Source organism: Ornithodoros turicata, unplaced genomic scaffold, assembly GCF_037126465.1.
Source record: "Ornithodoros turicata isolate Travis unplaced genomic scaffold, ASM3712646v1 Chromosome65, whole genome shotgun sequence".
NCBI lineage: Eukaryota > Metazoa > Arthropoda > Arachnida > Ixodida > Argasidae > Ornithodoros > Ornithodoros turicata.
In genome coordinates, this window is record NW_026999387.1 from 204,629 (window position 1) to 223,108 (window position 18,480).

At 43.1% G+C, this 18,480-nt stretch overlaps 1 protein-coding gene across 2 annotated transcripts in view; it reads right to left on the reverse strand.

Annotated features, from left to right (window-relative positions):
* Positions 1-3,431: 3,431 nt before the first annotated feature.
* LOC135374475 (baculoviral IAP repeat-containing protein 3-like) overlaps positions 3,432-18,480 on the reverse strand; it is a 33,127-nt gene continuing 18,078 nt past the window's right edge. For both annotated transcript variants that reach the window (XM_064607430.1, XM_064607429.1), the window contains exons 4-7: positions 17,554-17,814; positions 11,630-11,808; positions 10,593-10,836; positions 3,432-7,484 (exon numbers count right to left, since the gene is read on the reverse strand). In XM_064607430.1, the coding sequence (XP_064463500.1) occupies positions 7,312-7,484; positions 10,593-10,836; positions 11,630-11,808; positions 17,554-17,814 (857 nt within the window). In that variant the 3' untranslated portion in view covers positions 3,432-7,311. The remainder of the gene's footprint in view (positions 7,485-10,592; positions 10,837-11,629; positions 11,809-17,553; positions 17,815-18,480) is intronic.

The following is an 18,480-nucleotide window of genomic DNA, read 5'->3' on the forward strand; positions in this document are numbered from 1 at the left end:
CACTTGTCGAGCACCACCGGCAAGGCTAAGCCGCCCTGGTCTCGTGTCTGTCATCCTGCTTTCGTCTTCCATTGCAGCCTCCATTGGAGGCTACGCCAAAGAAAGATGTTTGGAAAGGAGCGTTCGCGAGCACAAAGCTTCCTTCTCACCTTTATTTTTCACCGCCGAGTACCTTACAGCGTCCCACCGCTTCTCCTTCAGGGGTGCCAAGTGATCGTTGGCAGAAGAAAATGCCACACCGGGAACAAACCCAGTGCCGGTTTGCTGAAATTGATGCAGATGCGCCTGAAATTTGCATCTGAAACCACGTTTCTCATGGGACTTTTTCTGGCCCCCTGCTCTCACGCAGTTCCACATGTCATCTTTGAGTTTCACCCACCAATCATATGCACCGTCACTCTCCAGGACCGCTCTCTGAATTAAGGTATGTGTGTCCGCACGAATTTCTGGACACTGCAATAATTTGGTGTTCGTGTGGCAGGAGTGTCGGGAGCCTGGAAGACCCGCTTTTGCTAACTCAATTAAAACTCCTTTATGATCAGAGATGTCATTGGTCTCAATCATCTGAATATTTTCTACCTTACACAACAAGCGACTTGACACAAACTCTGTCTACTCTACTTCCTCCCAATTTGTTTAAGTCGTGTGGTACCCTTTAAAGGACTTCTGCAGAGGGAGAGGGATTTTGTAATGTTGAGGGGATAATGTTTGCGTGACCTCAAAATTCATAGCATTAAATTTTATTTTACTCTCATATTGATTTCTGGATATGCCCACTGTTTTTGGCGCTCTATGGCTTTTGTCACTTTTTCGCCAAAAGCCCCAATCAATCAATCAATCAATCAATCAATCAGTGCATTTGTTTAATCCGCCATTTTCACGCGATCGCTGTGCGCATGCGCATCCGGCGTCGTCTGCTGTTCTGGTTGAAAACAATGGAACCATATTCTGAAACCATTGCTGTAAACAGCCGTAGCCATTACTACGTTAACGCTGCTATACACCATTTTCCCGTTCCTGGATTGCTTCCGTCAATGAGCGAGGCTACGCTTCTCGGCACCAGAAATGTATGAAAGGACCCAGGAACGATAAGGAATAGCTTTAGTGCTGGATGACTGCACTGCACTCAACAAGCGCAAGAATCTTCTTCTTCCTCTTCTTCAAAACAGTTGTGCACATTTCTTTGGTCTGGCATGGAATGACACGGACACGGTTTGCTCCAGGGTCATGTTGCATTCATCAAACGGACACTTACACTTTGTACAGGGAGAAGCAACAGGCCTCGAAGCCTAATCACATGCATTTGTTTTCAGCCAGTAGCAGACGACATTCGAGAGGGCGCCACATCTCAGGAAAATGGTCCATTACTCATGTTCTGATTAGACAGAGTTTACTTTGGCTCCCTACACGTGTCATATCACTACAATGAGCTCCATTACAGACAATAACCTCTGTAGGGAAAGGAGCCACTCTATACTGAGAGAAACATATCGTGCGAATCGATAAATAAATTCGAAACACTGACGAGGCGCTGCCGTTCCGTGATTTAGTGAACTGTCGTTTCACCATAGACGATGATAAAGAACGACGCTTTTGTGCTATCTTGCGATCGCCACACAGCCGTTTTGGTACCAGCATAATGACCCCGAAAGTACTTATCATTATGCTTTTGGTGTGCATGATAGGAGCCTCTAACTGCAAATCTTTTGGGGTGCGAGAAGGCCCATCATGGCCCCGGCATAGGGTTGTGTATAAGTGGGTTCCGCTTGAGCGCAGTATGTCACTACTGTCACTCACTGCGGTATTGCTCATCTTATGTAAGATGTGCTTGCACGATGCGTGGTCGCATGTCTTACCCCCGGGACCAATTATTTGTGTGTGATTTTCACATACAAATTGGTGGTGGTGGTGGTGGAGGTGGGAGGGAAAACCACCACTTCAGTTATTACATTTTCTGCTTTATTAACACATTATTTAGTTTTATTGCAGGGAATCACTACTTCAGAAGTGTATCGTTATATTAGTCATGTACTTTGATGGTATGAAGGTTCTTAAATATACCTGCAGTATTACTTTTGAAAGATACACCTGATGTCAATCTGACGGTGCACTCTGTTGTGAGTAAGCTAAGAAGTGACCATTCTAGGGACAATGCATATTTCAGAGAGTCTGGTTTCTATTGGAAGAATCCGTACAGTCTTAAAATTTTCGGTCCAGTAATATTTCCGAATCACTATCTCGGCAAATAAGTTTTCAAATGGAGCAAGGTTATTTTGTTTAAATAAACAGTCTGAACGCGTCTGTCGGCCAAAAGACACACTTTTTAAGGCAAATCTTAAGACATGGTTAATCCTGTTCTTCCAAGTAAATCAACAATTGAAAAAGATTGTTAAGCCCTATCTCAGTATGGAATAACCCAAAGATTGCAATATTTGCCTGCGAATTGAGCAAGGAATACACGACCTAATATTGTAGAGCAGACAAGCAAAGATGAATACGTTTGTGAAGATTCTTGAAACGTATTAGCTTTAATTTCGCTGCATTGACTGTTATACAATTTACAAAGAACCAGTCCATAACCTTTTTTGCATCCTTTTGTAAAGATCGAAATGCATCTTGGAGTCGCAAATCAGTAGAGAGCAAGACGGTGTCATCAGCGTACTGAAATATTGAAGTCTTCTTCACCACGTCTGACAGGTCGTTAACAGATGTGGAAGAGTACAGGGGCCAAACAGGACACCTGAGGAACGCCCGTATGGAGGGCTACTGACAATGACTCTGTGTGAACGTCCTTGTAAATAACTACATAGCCGATTAAAGAATGAGTCATCTTTGGCATCTTTCGCGAAAATTATACTCGTTTTGGTTAACCCCACAAGTATGACTTTCGCAAAAGATGCTCATAATTTATAGAATCGAAAGCTTTTGATAAATCCAAAGGAAGCGCAACAGCTACAATGTTCATGTCAAGCGGAGAATACAAACACAGCAAAGTCTTCCAACAAAGATATAGTACCGTTATTTTCCACAAACCCATACTGTGAAGCGGATAATAGGTCAATTTAGTTTTATTGCATTGCTATATTAGTCATGATGTTATGAAGGTTCTTAAATATACCTGCAGTACCACTTTTGAAAGATGCACCTGATGTCAATCTGACGCTGCATTATGCTGGGAGTAAGCTTTTTTAAATATTATTTTAAGATGCCCTTTGAAAATGGTCGATATCAGCCCTCGGTGGCACAAACAGATCATACGAGTACCGATATGCTCTTTTTCTAGAAGGATTTTTCCAGTGAACTGCAAGAGGTGATGTACCCTGACAGGAGCACCTCATGTACAGGTTGTCCAGAACACCGGTTATTGGATAACAATAATAATAATAATAATAATAATAATAATAATAATAATAATAATAATTTTATTCCTTTTCAATCAAATCAAGATACAAAGCAGGCCCGCCTAAGCCGAAAAGCTTGTGACGCTGGGCCTGGAGGCAGTCAACAGCAAGACAACTAACAAAACTTAGCTAGAAGAAGCAAACCAAACACAACTACATAGTACACTAATTAGGCACAATAATATAATTGACGCAGTGACCTTTTCAAATCTGACTTAGACTGGATCGTTAAAAACTGACAAGGAAGACCATTAAAAATGCGAGGGACATAACATACTCTGCGACACAGCCCATACCTAGTGAAAGAGAATGGTACAACAAAATTAAATGATTTTGTTCTCATTGGACGGTTCGCCGTGACAGGTATTTTGAAGGAAGATTCCCAAAAGTGATTTAGTACAATGGTGGATTTAAAAAGATTATCAAAAGATGCAAAAGACAGATCACAAAAAAGGTCCCCAGAATTCCCCATGCAGTAATTTTTGTAAGCAACACTTTTGAGACAGCTTCTAAGAATGTTGTTAACCTTAATTTTCCAAGTTGCACTACAATGTGCGAACAATGTTATACCATATCGTAATATACTCTAACCGGGAGCATCTAGCACTGACCCACGAACTCTCGAAGGCGTTACATGCCTAAGAGAAAAAAGTACGCAGGATGTTTGCCGCAGACACTTACATACATACGATAACTGAGAATTCCATGTCATGTCCGAATCAAAATACAAGCCAAGGTACTTGATAGTTTGTGAATACGTCAATGGTTGTGAGCCAGGTAGAACAATAGAACATGTATCATCAAAGCCCTTAGAGGGATTGCGAAAGCAGATGAGCTGGGTTTTGTCAATATTCAACTGTATAGCGCTTTTAGAGAACCAGTTACAAACATTAGTGGCATCAATCTGTAGCAACCGAATGGCCTCACGTTGAGATACGTGTACCGCTACCAATAAAGTGTCATCAGCATACTGAAATACTTTACAAAACTTCAAAACACGAAATAAATCATTCACGTAGAAATTAAATAATATGGGAGCTAACACAGAACCTTGTGGAACATCAATGTCTACTACTACAACGTTACTAAATGCACCACCCACAAAAACCGTCTGAGTTCGATTACTTAAAAAATTGACCAACCAAGAGTATATACGACCTCTGAACTCGTAAGCATAGAGAAGACGCAAAAGAATATCATGGAATATGGTGTCAAAGGCCCAAGAAAGATCCAACGATAATCCAACAGCGAGCTGCCTCTTTTCTAAAGCACCATAAAGTAGATCGCTAAGGTTCTCCAAGAGCATTATTGTACCACGACCTTCAATGAAACCGAACTGGTTGTCGGAAAAAAACTTAAAACGGGCAGCAAAGTTATTCGTTATCGAGAATACAAATTTTTCCATTATTTATGCAAGAACCGGGACAATAGATATTGGACGATAATTCTTAACATCGTCACGCTTGCCTTTCTTAAAGACAGGCCTAATCACCGCTCGCTTTAGTAAAACAGGTATGTGACCCGTAGAAAAAATACAATTTAAAATAGAAATCAGAATATGTTTAATAACATGAATATTTCTTTTGATGTCAATCGAGCGAATGCCATCGCACCCAGGGCTTCTTGTATTAGAGAGGTTGTTTACAATAAACAACAGATCATCCATATTCAACTCGGGAAACCCACACGAATCCCTATTGGAAAATACTGGCAACTCATAACCAAAGGAAGTAGAATAACCCTGCTGCCTTAGGACACTACTAAAATGATTGCTCAACTTATCGGCAAGATTGTCCACACTACCAAAGCTATTCAGCAAAAATTCATCTAGATTACGTTCCGCGTGCACACCACGCAACTGGTTTACTAAACTCCAGGTCTCTTTCGAATTGTTATTCGCACTACTAAATTTATCGTTGAAGTAAGCGCTCCTCGCTGATCGAATGATAGCGGTTATCCTGTTACGCATGGCCTTCAATTTATTTTTTAAGTCTTGATCTGAGGGAAACCTTTGACACCTATGCCACACAATTTCCTTTTGCTTAACTAGAGCAAGAATATTATTATCAAGCCACGCATTTTCAACCTTCCGCTTGTGGAATCTTACTCGCCTTTTCGATATGTCATAACATTTTCTAAACTTGCCAACTAAAATATCGTACATTTCCAAATTCGTACAATCTTTGAAATCATGATTCCAATCAAGCGATGCTAGATGTCTGTCAAATATATCATTATCAATAACATAAGCAGTAACAAACTGATGCATAGTAGCAGGGGGTTTGAACAAATCCTGACAACACACAAATGCAAAGGTGAAAAAATGATCAGAAAGTTTTTCCTCAACAACACCTCCCCAAACGGAAGTGCCACGACATCTCATATTAAAATGGTCTAAACAAGAAGAAACAAGATGATCACCCAGAAACTCAACCCCAGTCGGTACTTGTATCAATGAAGAAATACCAAAATCTGCAAGAATTTTCAAATAATCACATACAATAGATTTCTCCGGTTTCATAACATCAATATTAATATCACCAGTCATACATAAGTCAGCAGAAGAAAAACTAGAAAGAAGCTGTCTTAACTCACTGAAAAATACAGTTATATTACTCTTAGGTGGCCGGTATATGTCTAACAATCCAAATGAAGCATTGTCTGTAGTTATCGTTAAGGCCACACGCTCTATCCCTTTACACATGGTTGACTCTATGCTAGCAAGAATACCATTTCTAACAAAAACAGCTATACCGCCCCCACGACTTTTCCCCGTGTGAATGAAAAACATAAGTAACAAGGAATCTGATAGAGATCTAATTCAGCAGCGGAAATGTTTATTTCCGTTATAACAAAAATGTCGACCCAATTTTTCACTTTGCTAATTGTAACGTGCAATAACGCCCAATGCCTACGCATGCTTCTGATATTAATGTGCAAAACACCAATAGAAGTTCCAGAAGTCTTAAAAACGTTTACCTTCTGTTGCAATTCATTGAAGCTAGACCATGGAGTACATAAATCCATATCGTTCAAACAATTTTAACAAGGTCACTCTGAGAGGTAATGCGCAATATGGAACACTTTTCATCCTTCTTCACAAAAATCTTTCCAATTTTTACCCATAAAAACTTGTACGCACACTCTTTAGCGCGTTGTTTGGCCATCCACAACAGTTCTCTGTAGAAGCGTGTTAGATTCTCATTGACAAACAACGGAAACGGCAAATCACCTTTTTCGAACAGTAAACGGACAAGCTTCCGTTCTGCAGCCACGTGTTTCTTATCGCCGAAGAGATAAATCTGATTAATATTGGCGGTACTTTGTCGCTTTTCACTGGAAGGCGGTGGGCAGCCTGCACATGTTCTGGTTTAAATTCAAACATACCAAGTTTTTTAGCAATGTCTTTGACTATATCATCTATGTTTTCATTCGCCGCAACAGGAACACCACGAATTTCTAGATTCAAATTTCGATTGTACTGTTCACTTTCATTTAGAGAAATCTGCAGTTTCTGAATTACTTCAGATTGGTCTTTCACCTTATCTTCCAGACGGTTTACCTTCTTTGAGATGTCAGTTATTTCACTGTTGTGTTTGGTTACTGTCTCATGAACTTCATCGTAAACTGCAGAGAGGAAGGTAACTGAGCTTTTAAGCTCATTGATGGTGTCCCTGATAGGTAGGAGTGTTTCAATTACGAGCTTTAGTGATACGAGGTCCTCGACTTTCTCACTCAGTTGAGGAATTTGACTTACACTTGCTTTAACTGACAACAATTCAGTCATAATCTTATCAATGCTACCTCTAAAATCGTTAATATCGTTAATATTAATATTAATAATAATAATAATAATAATAATAATAATAATAATAATAATAATAATAATAATAATCATCATCAGTGTTATTCAGGCCAAGAGAACCTCCCTCGTGGTTGCGATCTTGCGCTCGCATGAGGGACAGACGGTGCTGAATGCGGCACATCCAGTACAGGAGACAAGATGATTGCATGGAAGGAAGATGATGCGTCTGTCTCCCGTCTTGCAGATGATGCACTTGCTCAAGTCACCTCTATCAGCTTCTGTAAGAGAAGTTCGAATATTAAAAGTTAAACTGTACGGCTCTGAGCCTACGACGACACTACTAACCGCGGTTGAGAATCCTCATTCAGCCCGCAGAATATTGTACGAACATACTGCTCATCTACATTTCAAATGAAAGGGTATTTTTCAAACTGTCAGTGATTTCAGAAGCAGTGTGACTCTGAGAGAGAGGAGAGAACTTTCTGAAACTTTGGGGTCGTCAGGATACCGCGTTGGCTCCTCCCTTGCAGACTTTCCTGCAAACCGCAAACCATCAACACCACGAAGTCGTCGTTACAAAGTCACGAAGACGGGACGATTGCTCAAGCACGACACGTTGCTTGGTGCACCGTCACGTTTTGTCTTTGATTTAAATGAAAATGATACCTTCACAGCAGATATGCAACGATTGTTTGGGAAGATACAATTATTTTTATTTAAAATGTGGCCTCTTGAGTGCGTGTATCAGTGTGGTGTGATCAGTGCAATGACATTAGAGACGAATGTCCAACAAGCGTTGCGTAGAGCGGTTACGGGGCAAATACAAATTGGAACCTACGGTGCACGTCTTCGTGTCCGGAGCACCGGTACAAGCCCAGACATTAAGTTGTGGCAACATTATTTATTTACAATAAAAGTGGCAACTGCCTCGAGCGTCGGCAACATGAGATATTCCTTCCACTCGAGCGAGCAACGCTGAGATACCGTGTGAGGCCGTACTCCTTGGTCTATACCGGAAGTTTCATGGCACAGAAAGTAATGATGCTTCTCCCATCAATCTTCATCCAATCAGGCGGTAGGGGTGTGGAAGAGGGACCCTACGTGCTGGCATTGTACTCCGCTTGGGAGTGAGCGTCGGGTAAGGAACAATAGATCGCGCGACCAGCCACTCCATGGGAACATAAACGCTGATTTGTCTCGACAATGCGGAATCTGCCGTCCCTACCACAACCTTCATTAACTTGAAATGATACATTTCAACGAAATGTTATTTCTTCCTCACGTCACCCAACGCTGCCCCAATGCCTTCTACCAATCAGTATTAATGTGATGCTATTGTGCAGTAAGAAGTAGAAAATAAGACGACATGCGAACTTTATACTAGAATAATGCCAAGAAAGCAAATACAAGACATACTGAGGAAGCTTGTAGTCTTGACGAAGGTCACCTCTGCTCGATAACAAATTCATCGGGGAACTTGGCGACCAGGAGAGGTAATCAAGGTAGCCCACAGTGTTAGCGCACTAGGCAAACAAGCTGGAGCGTTCACCTGCCATAACTGAGCCTCTCTATGCAATAAGAGGATAAGTTGAAAAATCACGAACCGAGAAAACTTCGACTCTGTCTTTGGTAAAGTAATTGCAGCTAGGTTCGCTCGAATAACGCAAATGAAATATATTGGCATGTGCCTACTCTACATGAATGTCCAGGTAGCATCGTTTTTTGGGTGTGTGACTTGGCAGAAATTTAAACAAACCCAGGAGCATGATGAGTACCCCCGTTTTTCGAGTCGGAACAACAAGCCGGCGTGCTGCATGGCTTTATCTTTGCTTTACTTTTTTTTTTGTACGAAAAAATTGCGCCCTCTTTATCAAATGTAACACCGCGTGCACATAGTTATCGCGCTGAAAAACAATTCACGAGTCGGACGTGAAGACACATGGAGTCACCTGTACTGCACACGTTTTTTTCTTCTTTGTTTTTTATTGCTCGATTACAACGCTCGGTAGCACTGCTGACACAGCCCAAGCAGCAAAATGTACTGAAAGTCGAGTGCAATAGGGGTGGACGTGTAGGTGGAAGGCCTTGAACAGACTGATGAAACTAAAGAACATTGATAAAGACACATACCGTCCACCCCTATTGCATTCGACTTTCAGTACATTGTGCTGCTTGGGAGAGACGTGGGGTAGGATGACCGTGTTGTTCGGAGTGGAAGTCAAAGGTCATTTCCGCATCGTAGCAAAATTTAAGGTACACCATTTGCATGTATGTGTAGCAAACCGACCGTGTCCGACTGTTCATCCCATTGGCCCACGTGCATTTTCCGTTCCTTGCTCTCCTGTAGCGTGTTAAATAATTGTAATACGGTGCTAAATTTCTTTTGGCAGGTACACACTGGTATGCAACAAAAATTCTCAACTAGATATATGTTAACTTATCATCTTATTGCATGCACAGGCTCAATTGTGACTCGCAGATTTTTTCTGCACTGAAGGATATGGAAGAATAATTCACCGATACTTCCGGAAAAGCTTTCATGTTTCAAGAGAAATCCGACCTCTAATCCAATCTATCGTACGTAAACACCGTTTCAGAAATGTGACAAATATATGTCAAACATACGATGTGATGAAATGAATTCATTAGATATGTTGGATTGATTCGCATGCAAATGAAACACTTGATCAATCTATAAAGAATATTGAATCGTTTTTCTTTGTTTATCGCGCGTGTTAGTTAGTGCTACCACCGTTTAACATGCTAGTTCTCCAGTTACCGGTAACTAATGATTAGTTAAACTGAGACAACCTTGACAACTTTACAACGCTTAATTCAGTGCCAAATGAAGACACTTGAAGCGGTTCATGAGTTTGTCCCTCATGTACCACCGACGTCATGCTAGCCACCTAGCGGGTACACAATCTGCATGGCACCAGCCGGCGGTTGCTAAAACACTGTCATGCTTCATTGTGTCCAGCAGGAAGTAATGTAGTAGTAAAATAGTGTCATCATGTAAGTCCGCCTCGCGAACTTACATGCTGAAGATATCGACAGTCATATCCCTCCTATGCACACGACGGAAATTCATATTCCGAGGCTGGAACAGAGAAAAAAGGACAACACAACACTCAGAACACCAATTTCCACCGTGTTCAACAGATGCCGGTAGCGTCGACCCGTCGTACGAAAGTGTGCGTAAGTAAGAATGAAAGTGGAATGTATGCAATCCAGAACATGTGGATTCGAGTCCTGCAGCAGGCTATCCTTTTTCAGTGACTTCCTTCTTTCCTTCTTCTTATGTGTCTGCACGTTTTGTGCAGCAGAGTCGAATCCGCAAGTTATCATGCTGTATTTTATGCATTGCAAATAGACGCAGTACTCACTTGGAACTTCCCTTGTTCTGACGTTTTGTGGTAAAGCTAGGACTTCACCTACCGCCCTGCGTAGGTCTTGCTCGTCGAGCACATCTACCAACCCCGTGCTGTTAAGCCTTGCTCGTATCGCTAACTCCACGATGTCCGGGTTCATGCCTTGTAAAATCAGGCGGCGGACAAGATAGGACGATTTTAGGTTTTGTAGCAAGAACTCCGTTGCTTTGTCAGACATGTTCCTTTCTGCATGACTTCTCTGGAAGGCAGAATGGTGACATCGTTAGAACCCATTTACACCCTTGATACACGGGTAGCATTAAGGCTTTTCCAGAGGAAGACGTCTACTAGAATGGCGTTTGTGCCTATTGACACATGATGATTGAGAATCTGAGGTCAGATTCCGCAGATCGATGCCCCACACGGTTCCTCCTCAATTCCCTATACTAACTTCTCTTTGTCTTACTCGTTACTACTGTCCTCCCTGTACCTGTACATGTGCGTCACACATAGCCGGACTTGGTATTGTTAGAGGCAAATTTAACATGATGTGCTTTTACCATACAAACAACAGCGACAACAGGGACATCCAGTACGAATCAGACTATGTGCAGTTCTGGGCATGTAACAACTTCGCCGACGAAATTCAACAGCAAAGCATTCAGAGATCTTTATAACAAAACCACGAGGAACGAACATTATGCACAGCAGGAAAGCGTGCACTAAATACGTACGACAAAACAGCAACGGGAAGGTGCAGTGTATAACAAAGTAAAAAAAAAAACGAAAAATATTCAGCAAATTTAGAACAAAATAACTTAGTATGTTCAGTATACACATTAAAGGGGGAGCGCTTGCAGGGGGAAATGTCCACCAAATACAGAAACAGAGGGATGTGAACAAACACCCCAAAGCCACTTGTCCCAAATCAGCTACTACGTACAATTTGCGCCTCATGCTATTAGCACGGTACACACTGCGGTTGTACAAGCGTTTGCTTCACTAGATTCCTCTAGGTTGGGCAGCTTTATCGTGGGCGGAGGGTAACTTACCTCTGCCAGTGTATTGCTGTGTTCCCGTCTAATGTTCTCGATAGCCTCATCACCAAGCTGCAGAATGACGTAAGGACAGTCTCTGTACCACCTGGCGTGTTCAGATAATGGGTCGTCCTCATCGCTCCAGTTGTAGAGGGAGTTGCCGCACTGAAAGCAGGTTATGCGGTCTTGAGCACCTGCGCGGAGGGAAGGACGTGATCACACAAAGTATAAGAACCACGTAAGCACCTTTGTAATTAGGTCATGTGGAATCACTTCCAGTGTCAAGATTCTTCCTCTCTGTTTGTCGTGTGAGGACCACATCTCTTTGTGGTACCTCCACAATTCGCTTACGCTTCACTGTTTCTAAGCGTTCCACCCTGATAAAGGTGTGGAACGCTGACACGTCACAACTTCACTGCTTGGCAACTGTGTTTGTTTTCTTTCTTCTTGTGTCTTCGGAGCATGAGTGATACGCAGCTTCAAGACGGCCGCCGCTCAGGCAGCTCATCTTTCTCGGAGGCGTGGAATCATTTGTCGCTATCGTATAACTTTTCTAGAGAGGAAATGCTGCCAAACTCGCACAATCCAACGTCTCCTATTGCAGCGAAGTTAATCAAATCGCGCAAAAGCTATTCCAGTAATTCGCATGGAACTTTTTGGTACCATGGTCTGTGATTCAGGAGCAATAACATGCGATTATGGCTTCGAAATATGCGCTGTGCAGCGCCCACAGGGCCGCTGCGTCTCGTGCGCCGAAAGTGCGCAAATGCTTCGGGGACGTTCAGCACTAGCGCACGACACTGCACCCGTTTTCGTCCATTTTACTTGCAACGCTCTCGCAGGATTGCTTCATATTTGTTATAACGTGAGTAATTTTTACCACATAACTCACATGTCGTTGTTGGCATTCAGACAAACCGCCTCAACAGCTTCAAGTGCAGCGGGTTGTAACTCGCCGATGTATATTGTCAAAATTCCTGAACCCGTGAGAAATTGTTTCTTTTTCAACAACAATCCTCGGCTTTCGCGGATATCGCGATTGCTGTGTTCATTTTAGTTATTTGCAGATTTCTGGGCACACTCGTTGGGATGCCCAAGATTATTACAAAAGGTAGAATGCTCTTTAGTTTCCCTTCCGATTGATACTGATAAAGTGGAAACGATATATTTACAATAAAAATATGATTGGATGGCGCCCGAACTTGAGTGAATCTCTCAGAGAGGAGGACCGCACTTGTGTCTAGAGGGGGTAGTTTAGCAATTAATAATAGTGTAGACCGTTGAGTTATATGCTCAAAACGCCTGTTAGATACGCTACAGCAGATTGTTCTAATGTCACGCGTTAATTGAACTAATCCGACTAACTGAGCTAGAAAAATAGAAAAAAATATCAATCCTTCCACAATGGATCCACTTCAGGCGAAAGTGAAGTGCGACGTACGTGCGACACTTGCTCAAGCGGTAATTTCCACATGTAAAAATTTCGCAGATGCAATGCAAAAGTGGCAGTGTTCGTATTGCAGTGGTACAAGGTGGTGAACTAAAAACGATATGTTCACTTTGTTAACTGTCAAGTTAAAACTGCCAAATTAGATTAATTTACGCGTGCCGACCTTTTCATTTCATTGCGACGTTTTTACGAACATTCTCATAGCGTATCGTTTGTTTTGCCTGTGGGCTGTCTAAACTCTACAGAATGCTAGGTATGACGATTTTTTGGTTGCTGTTGGTGGATAGCAGAATATCTTCCCGTTTTGATTGTGAACTACTCATGTGGCCTTGCTTGAAGAAAATGACTTGAAAAAGTAGGTGGACAACTTTCAAAGCAGTTAACCCAAAATTTCCATCAGCGTGTCGAATTCTATTTCATTCACACAAAAGAGTGTAAAAGTAAATAGAAAGTGGAGACCGTAATTCGCAGCTGCCATTCGTGCTAAGGTCGATTTTTGTACCGGAGGCACAGTTTTGAGGCGTCGGTTGCTCGAACGCTGCTGATTTCCAGCATGCCATTGCGTGTGACGAGAAGCATCCAGACTCTTTTTTTTCCCTAAAACACGGTGATGAACGAACACGGTGGTTGGATCACTCGCTTTGGGTTCGCCTGTCGCCCCAGTAAGAAAAAAAAAAGAATAGGTCCAATTGGAAATTTGAATTGGTACCAATAGGACTCAACTGGACCAACACGAAAGCCAAATTGATTTTTTTAATTCCACGTGGATGTCCACTTGGGAATTTTAAAACAAATTGCGAAGCCCAACTGACTCCTTGGACGCCAGTTGGACAGCCAATTGGAAAGTCAAGGTCCAATTGGAAGCTGAAATTGGAATCAACTAGACCAATACAAAATCCAATGGGGACCACCTGGCCACTTCAGTTCCAACTGGGCTGCCCAATTGGAATTCATAAATCAAAATTCCAACTCCAGCCGGCTTCCTAGCCATATTAGTTGTCGGTCAATGTTGAACTGGATAACCAACTGGGTCTTAATGATTGGTAACTGAAATTCCAATACTCATACTTCATAAATATAGTCTGTCACGTCACATGTTTCAATTGACCACCCAATTTGACAAACTGGGCCTTAGCTACTTTGTAATAATTAACTACGGTTTAATTTCCTCAGTTTCAATTGGACACACCACCATTGTGAACTGGAAATCTAACTGGCACTCCCAGATATTTTTCAAATTTTAAAGGGACTATGAAATTTCCCGAACCCCCATACTTTTTTTCGATGGAAACTGTTCTTCCTGCAGAGAAACTAATATGCCACAAATTTTTCCGGACGAAATCGCTCCACTCTGCGAGGAGCGCGCGCTGGAAATGTCTCTTCCGCGTTCCTCCTCTCCCGCGCATATTTCCCTGCCGATGGTGTAACTGTACGGACCGCTTTTCGGTTCCCCGTTACGTCACCGGTGTTGCACAATGCCAAGTAATGCCGCGAGCTCGCGCTGTGGCTGCCGCCACTGCCGAAATCTGCCGATCGCGCGAAAGCTGCTGTCATGGAGATTTCCACTCCCGATGAACGCATACGCGGGATCCTACGGCGCATGCTCTTGGCGGGATTCCTCGGCTCGGCAACACGTCACGATGACGTGTTGCTGAGCCGACCGTGGTCGCGTCAAGTTACCCGTTGTGTCTCCGCTCGGCAGCTCGTCACGGCGCGGCGCCAGCTGTCCTCCCTTCGCCGCTCCGTTTAAATTCGCTTCCGAGAAATCCGCTCGCGCGACGAAAGTAAAATTTCGGTTCTAGACTCAGAAAAATGTCTTCTTTCGAACGAAACGAAGAAAAAAATCGTTTCATAGTCCCTTTAAACTGTCATCACGTAAACGTTCCATACATGCTGCCGATACGCGGGGATGGTGATTCAAAATATATGATTAAACAAACTAGTTTGTGCATCACAAAACACCCAGATCATCGTCATCAATTAAAATCAACCCTTCCAGAAAAAAAAAAAAAAAAACGGCCGCCGCGGCCACCATGTTCTAATAGCGCATTCGGGTGGTCATTTCGTAGCAACACGGCCGAGTGCTCGGAAATTTCTAGGTCGTTGACCGAGCTGGATCACGTGACCCGTGCCACCCGAACATGATTGCTAGGAATCTATCGGTTTTAGCACTGGGTTTTAGGTACTTGGATCACGCTAGGGGCGTCGCGGTCGCAAGTCTTCGAGTTCTGTCGTCTGCTAAACCACGTGATTTCAACATGCGGCCAATGAGGGCACTCGCCACCGTTGCAGTGCGGATGTGACGACACCGGATGCAGTTGAGCAATCTGCTGCTCAATCGTTTTGAGACCGGGCAAAAAAAGTGCTAGCTGGCAAGTTCCGAGCGCTCGGAAAGCGCCACGCGAACATGCGAGATTGCTTCATTTTGACCAAGCGAACATGACTGCTCGAGATCTGGCAAAAAAGGTTGCTACGAAACCACCCGAATTCGCCATAAGTGATATCCAGCCGATATATTGCAGCCATCCTTTTTTGTTCATTTCGTGATAGCAAATGGTCACCTAGTGCAGACACAATGTACTTTAAAATACCGTAATAATTAATTAGACGTATATCAGCAAAAGCAATTTATTTTTATGCCATGATCGCTGCCATTTACTAAACTGTGGTGTAAAGCGGCTGGCTGCTACTGCCATTTTCGAATCCGCGAGCGACCAACGGCCACGAGAGACACGGTGACATCTCAGCCGCGTAATTCAGTGCGTTCGTGATAAATGACTACCCTAATCGTGTGCTCGTAAACTTTATTATAAACGGGGTTCCGGTACGGCACATATTCAGGCAGAGTGCTTGTGCGTGCGTTTTATGAATCGTCGTGTCCTTATTTCTGTCTTTTTCCCAGCGCTTGGAATTTTAGACGTTCCACAGATGACCATCTGGCCACATTGATGATTTTACAACGTGGAAATCACTTTACTTTCTTCTCCAATCTATTCAGATTTCATACAGAGTATTTGCACATGACAGTGCCTAAAACGGTTGCTGCAGGAGGTGGATACTACTGTACATGAAGGCAGCACAAGCACTACGGATATGTGTACAGATGTATACAGCGAACATATGCTAGTCCTGTTCATGCTTGTATATACTTTCAGGGCTTCAAGGGACACTGAAGCACTCCAGTGGAATAGGTGATACTCTACAAAATGTAAATAATATCGAATATGAGGGTAACAGCAGCAGAGTATGTTTTGTTGGCAGCTCGACAACCATCAAGCATGTACCCAAGCTCTAATTGCCGAACATGTTTTCAAGCCTTTAAGGGACACTGAAGCACTCTATTGATATGTCCGGCGGCACGGTTCAGCTCTCCATCGATATGCTACTATACAGTCATTAACTCTAGTCAAAAAAGGCAGTATAATAAATTCACATCTATTTTTTCCACCATCCCCTAGCGGTATACTTGTGCATTGTACTATTCCTTCGTCGAGGCGACAACGAAGTGTGGACAGCAGTCAGTTGCATAGTACACCTTTTTGTCAGTCGGCTCATATTCGATAAATACTTGTTTCGAGTTGGGTTTACCCAAAAAGCTTACCATTTGGGTTTATTTTAATGACCAGTAAGGCACCAGTCGGTAAATCACGAGTTGCCAGTTATTCCCCATTAGGACACAAATAGCTTTCAAATCATTGCATCCAACAAGGCTGCCTAAAACCCACTGGATTGATCTAGGAGACCAGTTGGTGCCAATTGGTGCAAATGGTTTGGTTACCTGGAACCCACTGTGTCGACCTGGGAGGCCAGTTGGCACCAACTGGCCTCCCAGCTCGATCCAATGGGTTCTAGCCAACCGAACCCTTTGGACCAGTTGGTTCCAACTGGTCCAAACGGTTCGGTTGGCTAGGACCCATTGGATCGAGCTGGGAGGCCAGTTGGCACCAACTGGTCCAAACGGTTCGGTTGGCTAGAACCCATTGGATCGAGCTGGGAGGCCAGTATGTTTTCAATTGGTAAATGTCGGTATGCTAGTCAATTGCAATGGGGGCGCCAATTGGATCCAATTTGATGAGACCAATGTGTAGCCGAAAACACAACTGGAACCAATTGAGCATGACGAGCTGATACCAATTCGAAATTTTCGAACTGGACCCATTCTTTTTTTTTTTTTTTTTTACGTGGGCTCAATGCTGCCGCCGCCTAACACTCCCATCACGTTTACGGTTGTCTCCCGTAGAGCGGCGCGGCTGTCGCTCTGCACACCGCGGACGAAGGCAACCACTTCGTTAAGTGTTATTTCAAGGCTTTGTGCCCATAAATGGGTAAAGGGGAATATCCTATTATTTTCTCTTCTTATTATTCTTTTGCACTCTTTCCTAAGCATCTGAATGTTGCATGTACTTTCAACTATGCACGAATTTCGAACCGGGAAATTCTCAACTGGTACACTGAGGCATCAGTTGACGAAACAAAAAAGGTTGATTACCAGTGTAGAAGAATCCAGCTTTTGCCATTTTTTCTGTGTTTCCCTTTGCAGTTGCGGGATGAAGGTCGAATGATGATTTTCTGCTAGCAAACGACGCGTACCTCTCATGTATGGGCCTGGTGTTGGGCACAGCATACTGCTTCACGCGATTTCCATGCGATTCTGGACGAGCGAGGTACGAGCACTTCTTTCCACAGACGTCTTCTGAACTGTAGGCTAGTTCAGGTCTCATCTCAGAGGCAGCATCCACCATGACAGTGCCTGTCCCAAAACGAAAGATATGTGAGTGCATGATACTTCACAACTACGCAAACAGTTATTTGCATCATCGGCATAACATCGAATCGTCCGATATATTGATGGTGGTGTTACGTTGAGGACTGAATATCGACGAAGATATAAACTCGCAGCGTTGATAATTGCTCTACGAAATTTCGTTCATAATTCATCATTCAAGGCTTTAGTCGCGAGCCAACTACGACCGAAATGACTCACACGGGAGTTTCGAGTCAGACACCCATTAGGCATATGTGTTTCAAAGTCGTCAGGCAACGAACATTCCTTTTTTTTCACGTTACGATGCAGTATGATGGCAAAATGTGTTGGCACAGCTGAAGTATTTAATGGGCACTAAATTATCCCGAAAACACATTGTTAAATGTTTGCTGAACACAGCACTTGCCCTTAGGAAATTTTTATATCATAAATTCTTCGCCGTTAATGTGCGCGATTTTGCAACCACGTACGGTTCTAACCCCCTCCTCATTGCACATCCATGTTCCTTTCGTGTTGCTCCTCTCAATTCTTGTCTTCGGTTACCGTTGTTAACACGTGTTATCGGTGCCTCGGTACGTTGAGTTTGCAAGCGACTTTCACCAAGGAGCGTAGGCCAATCCTGGTAGCACTGCGGTTCACGGTGGTGTCATA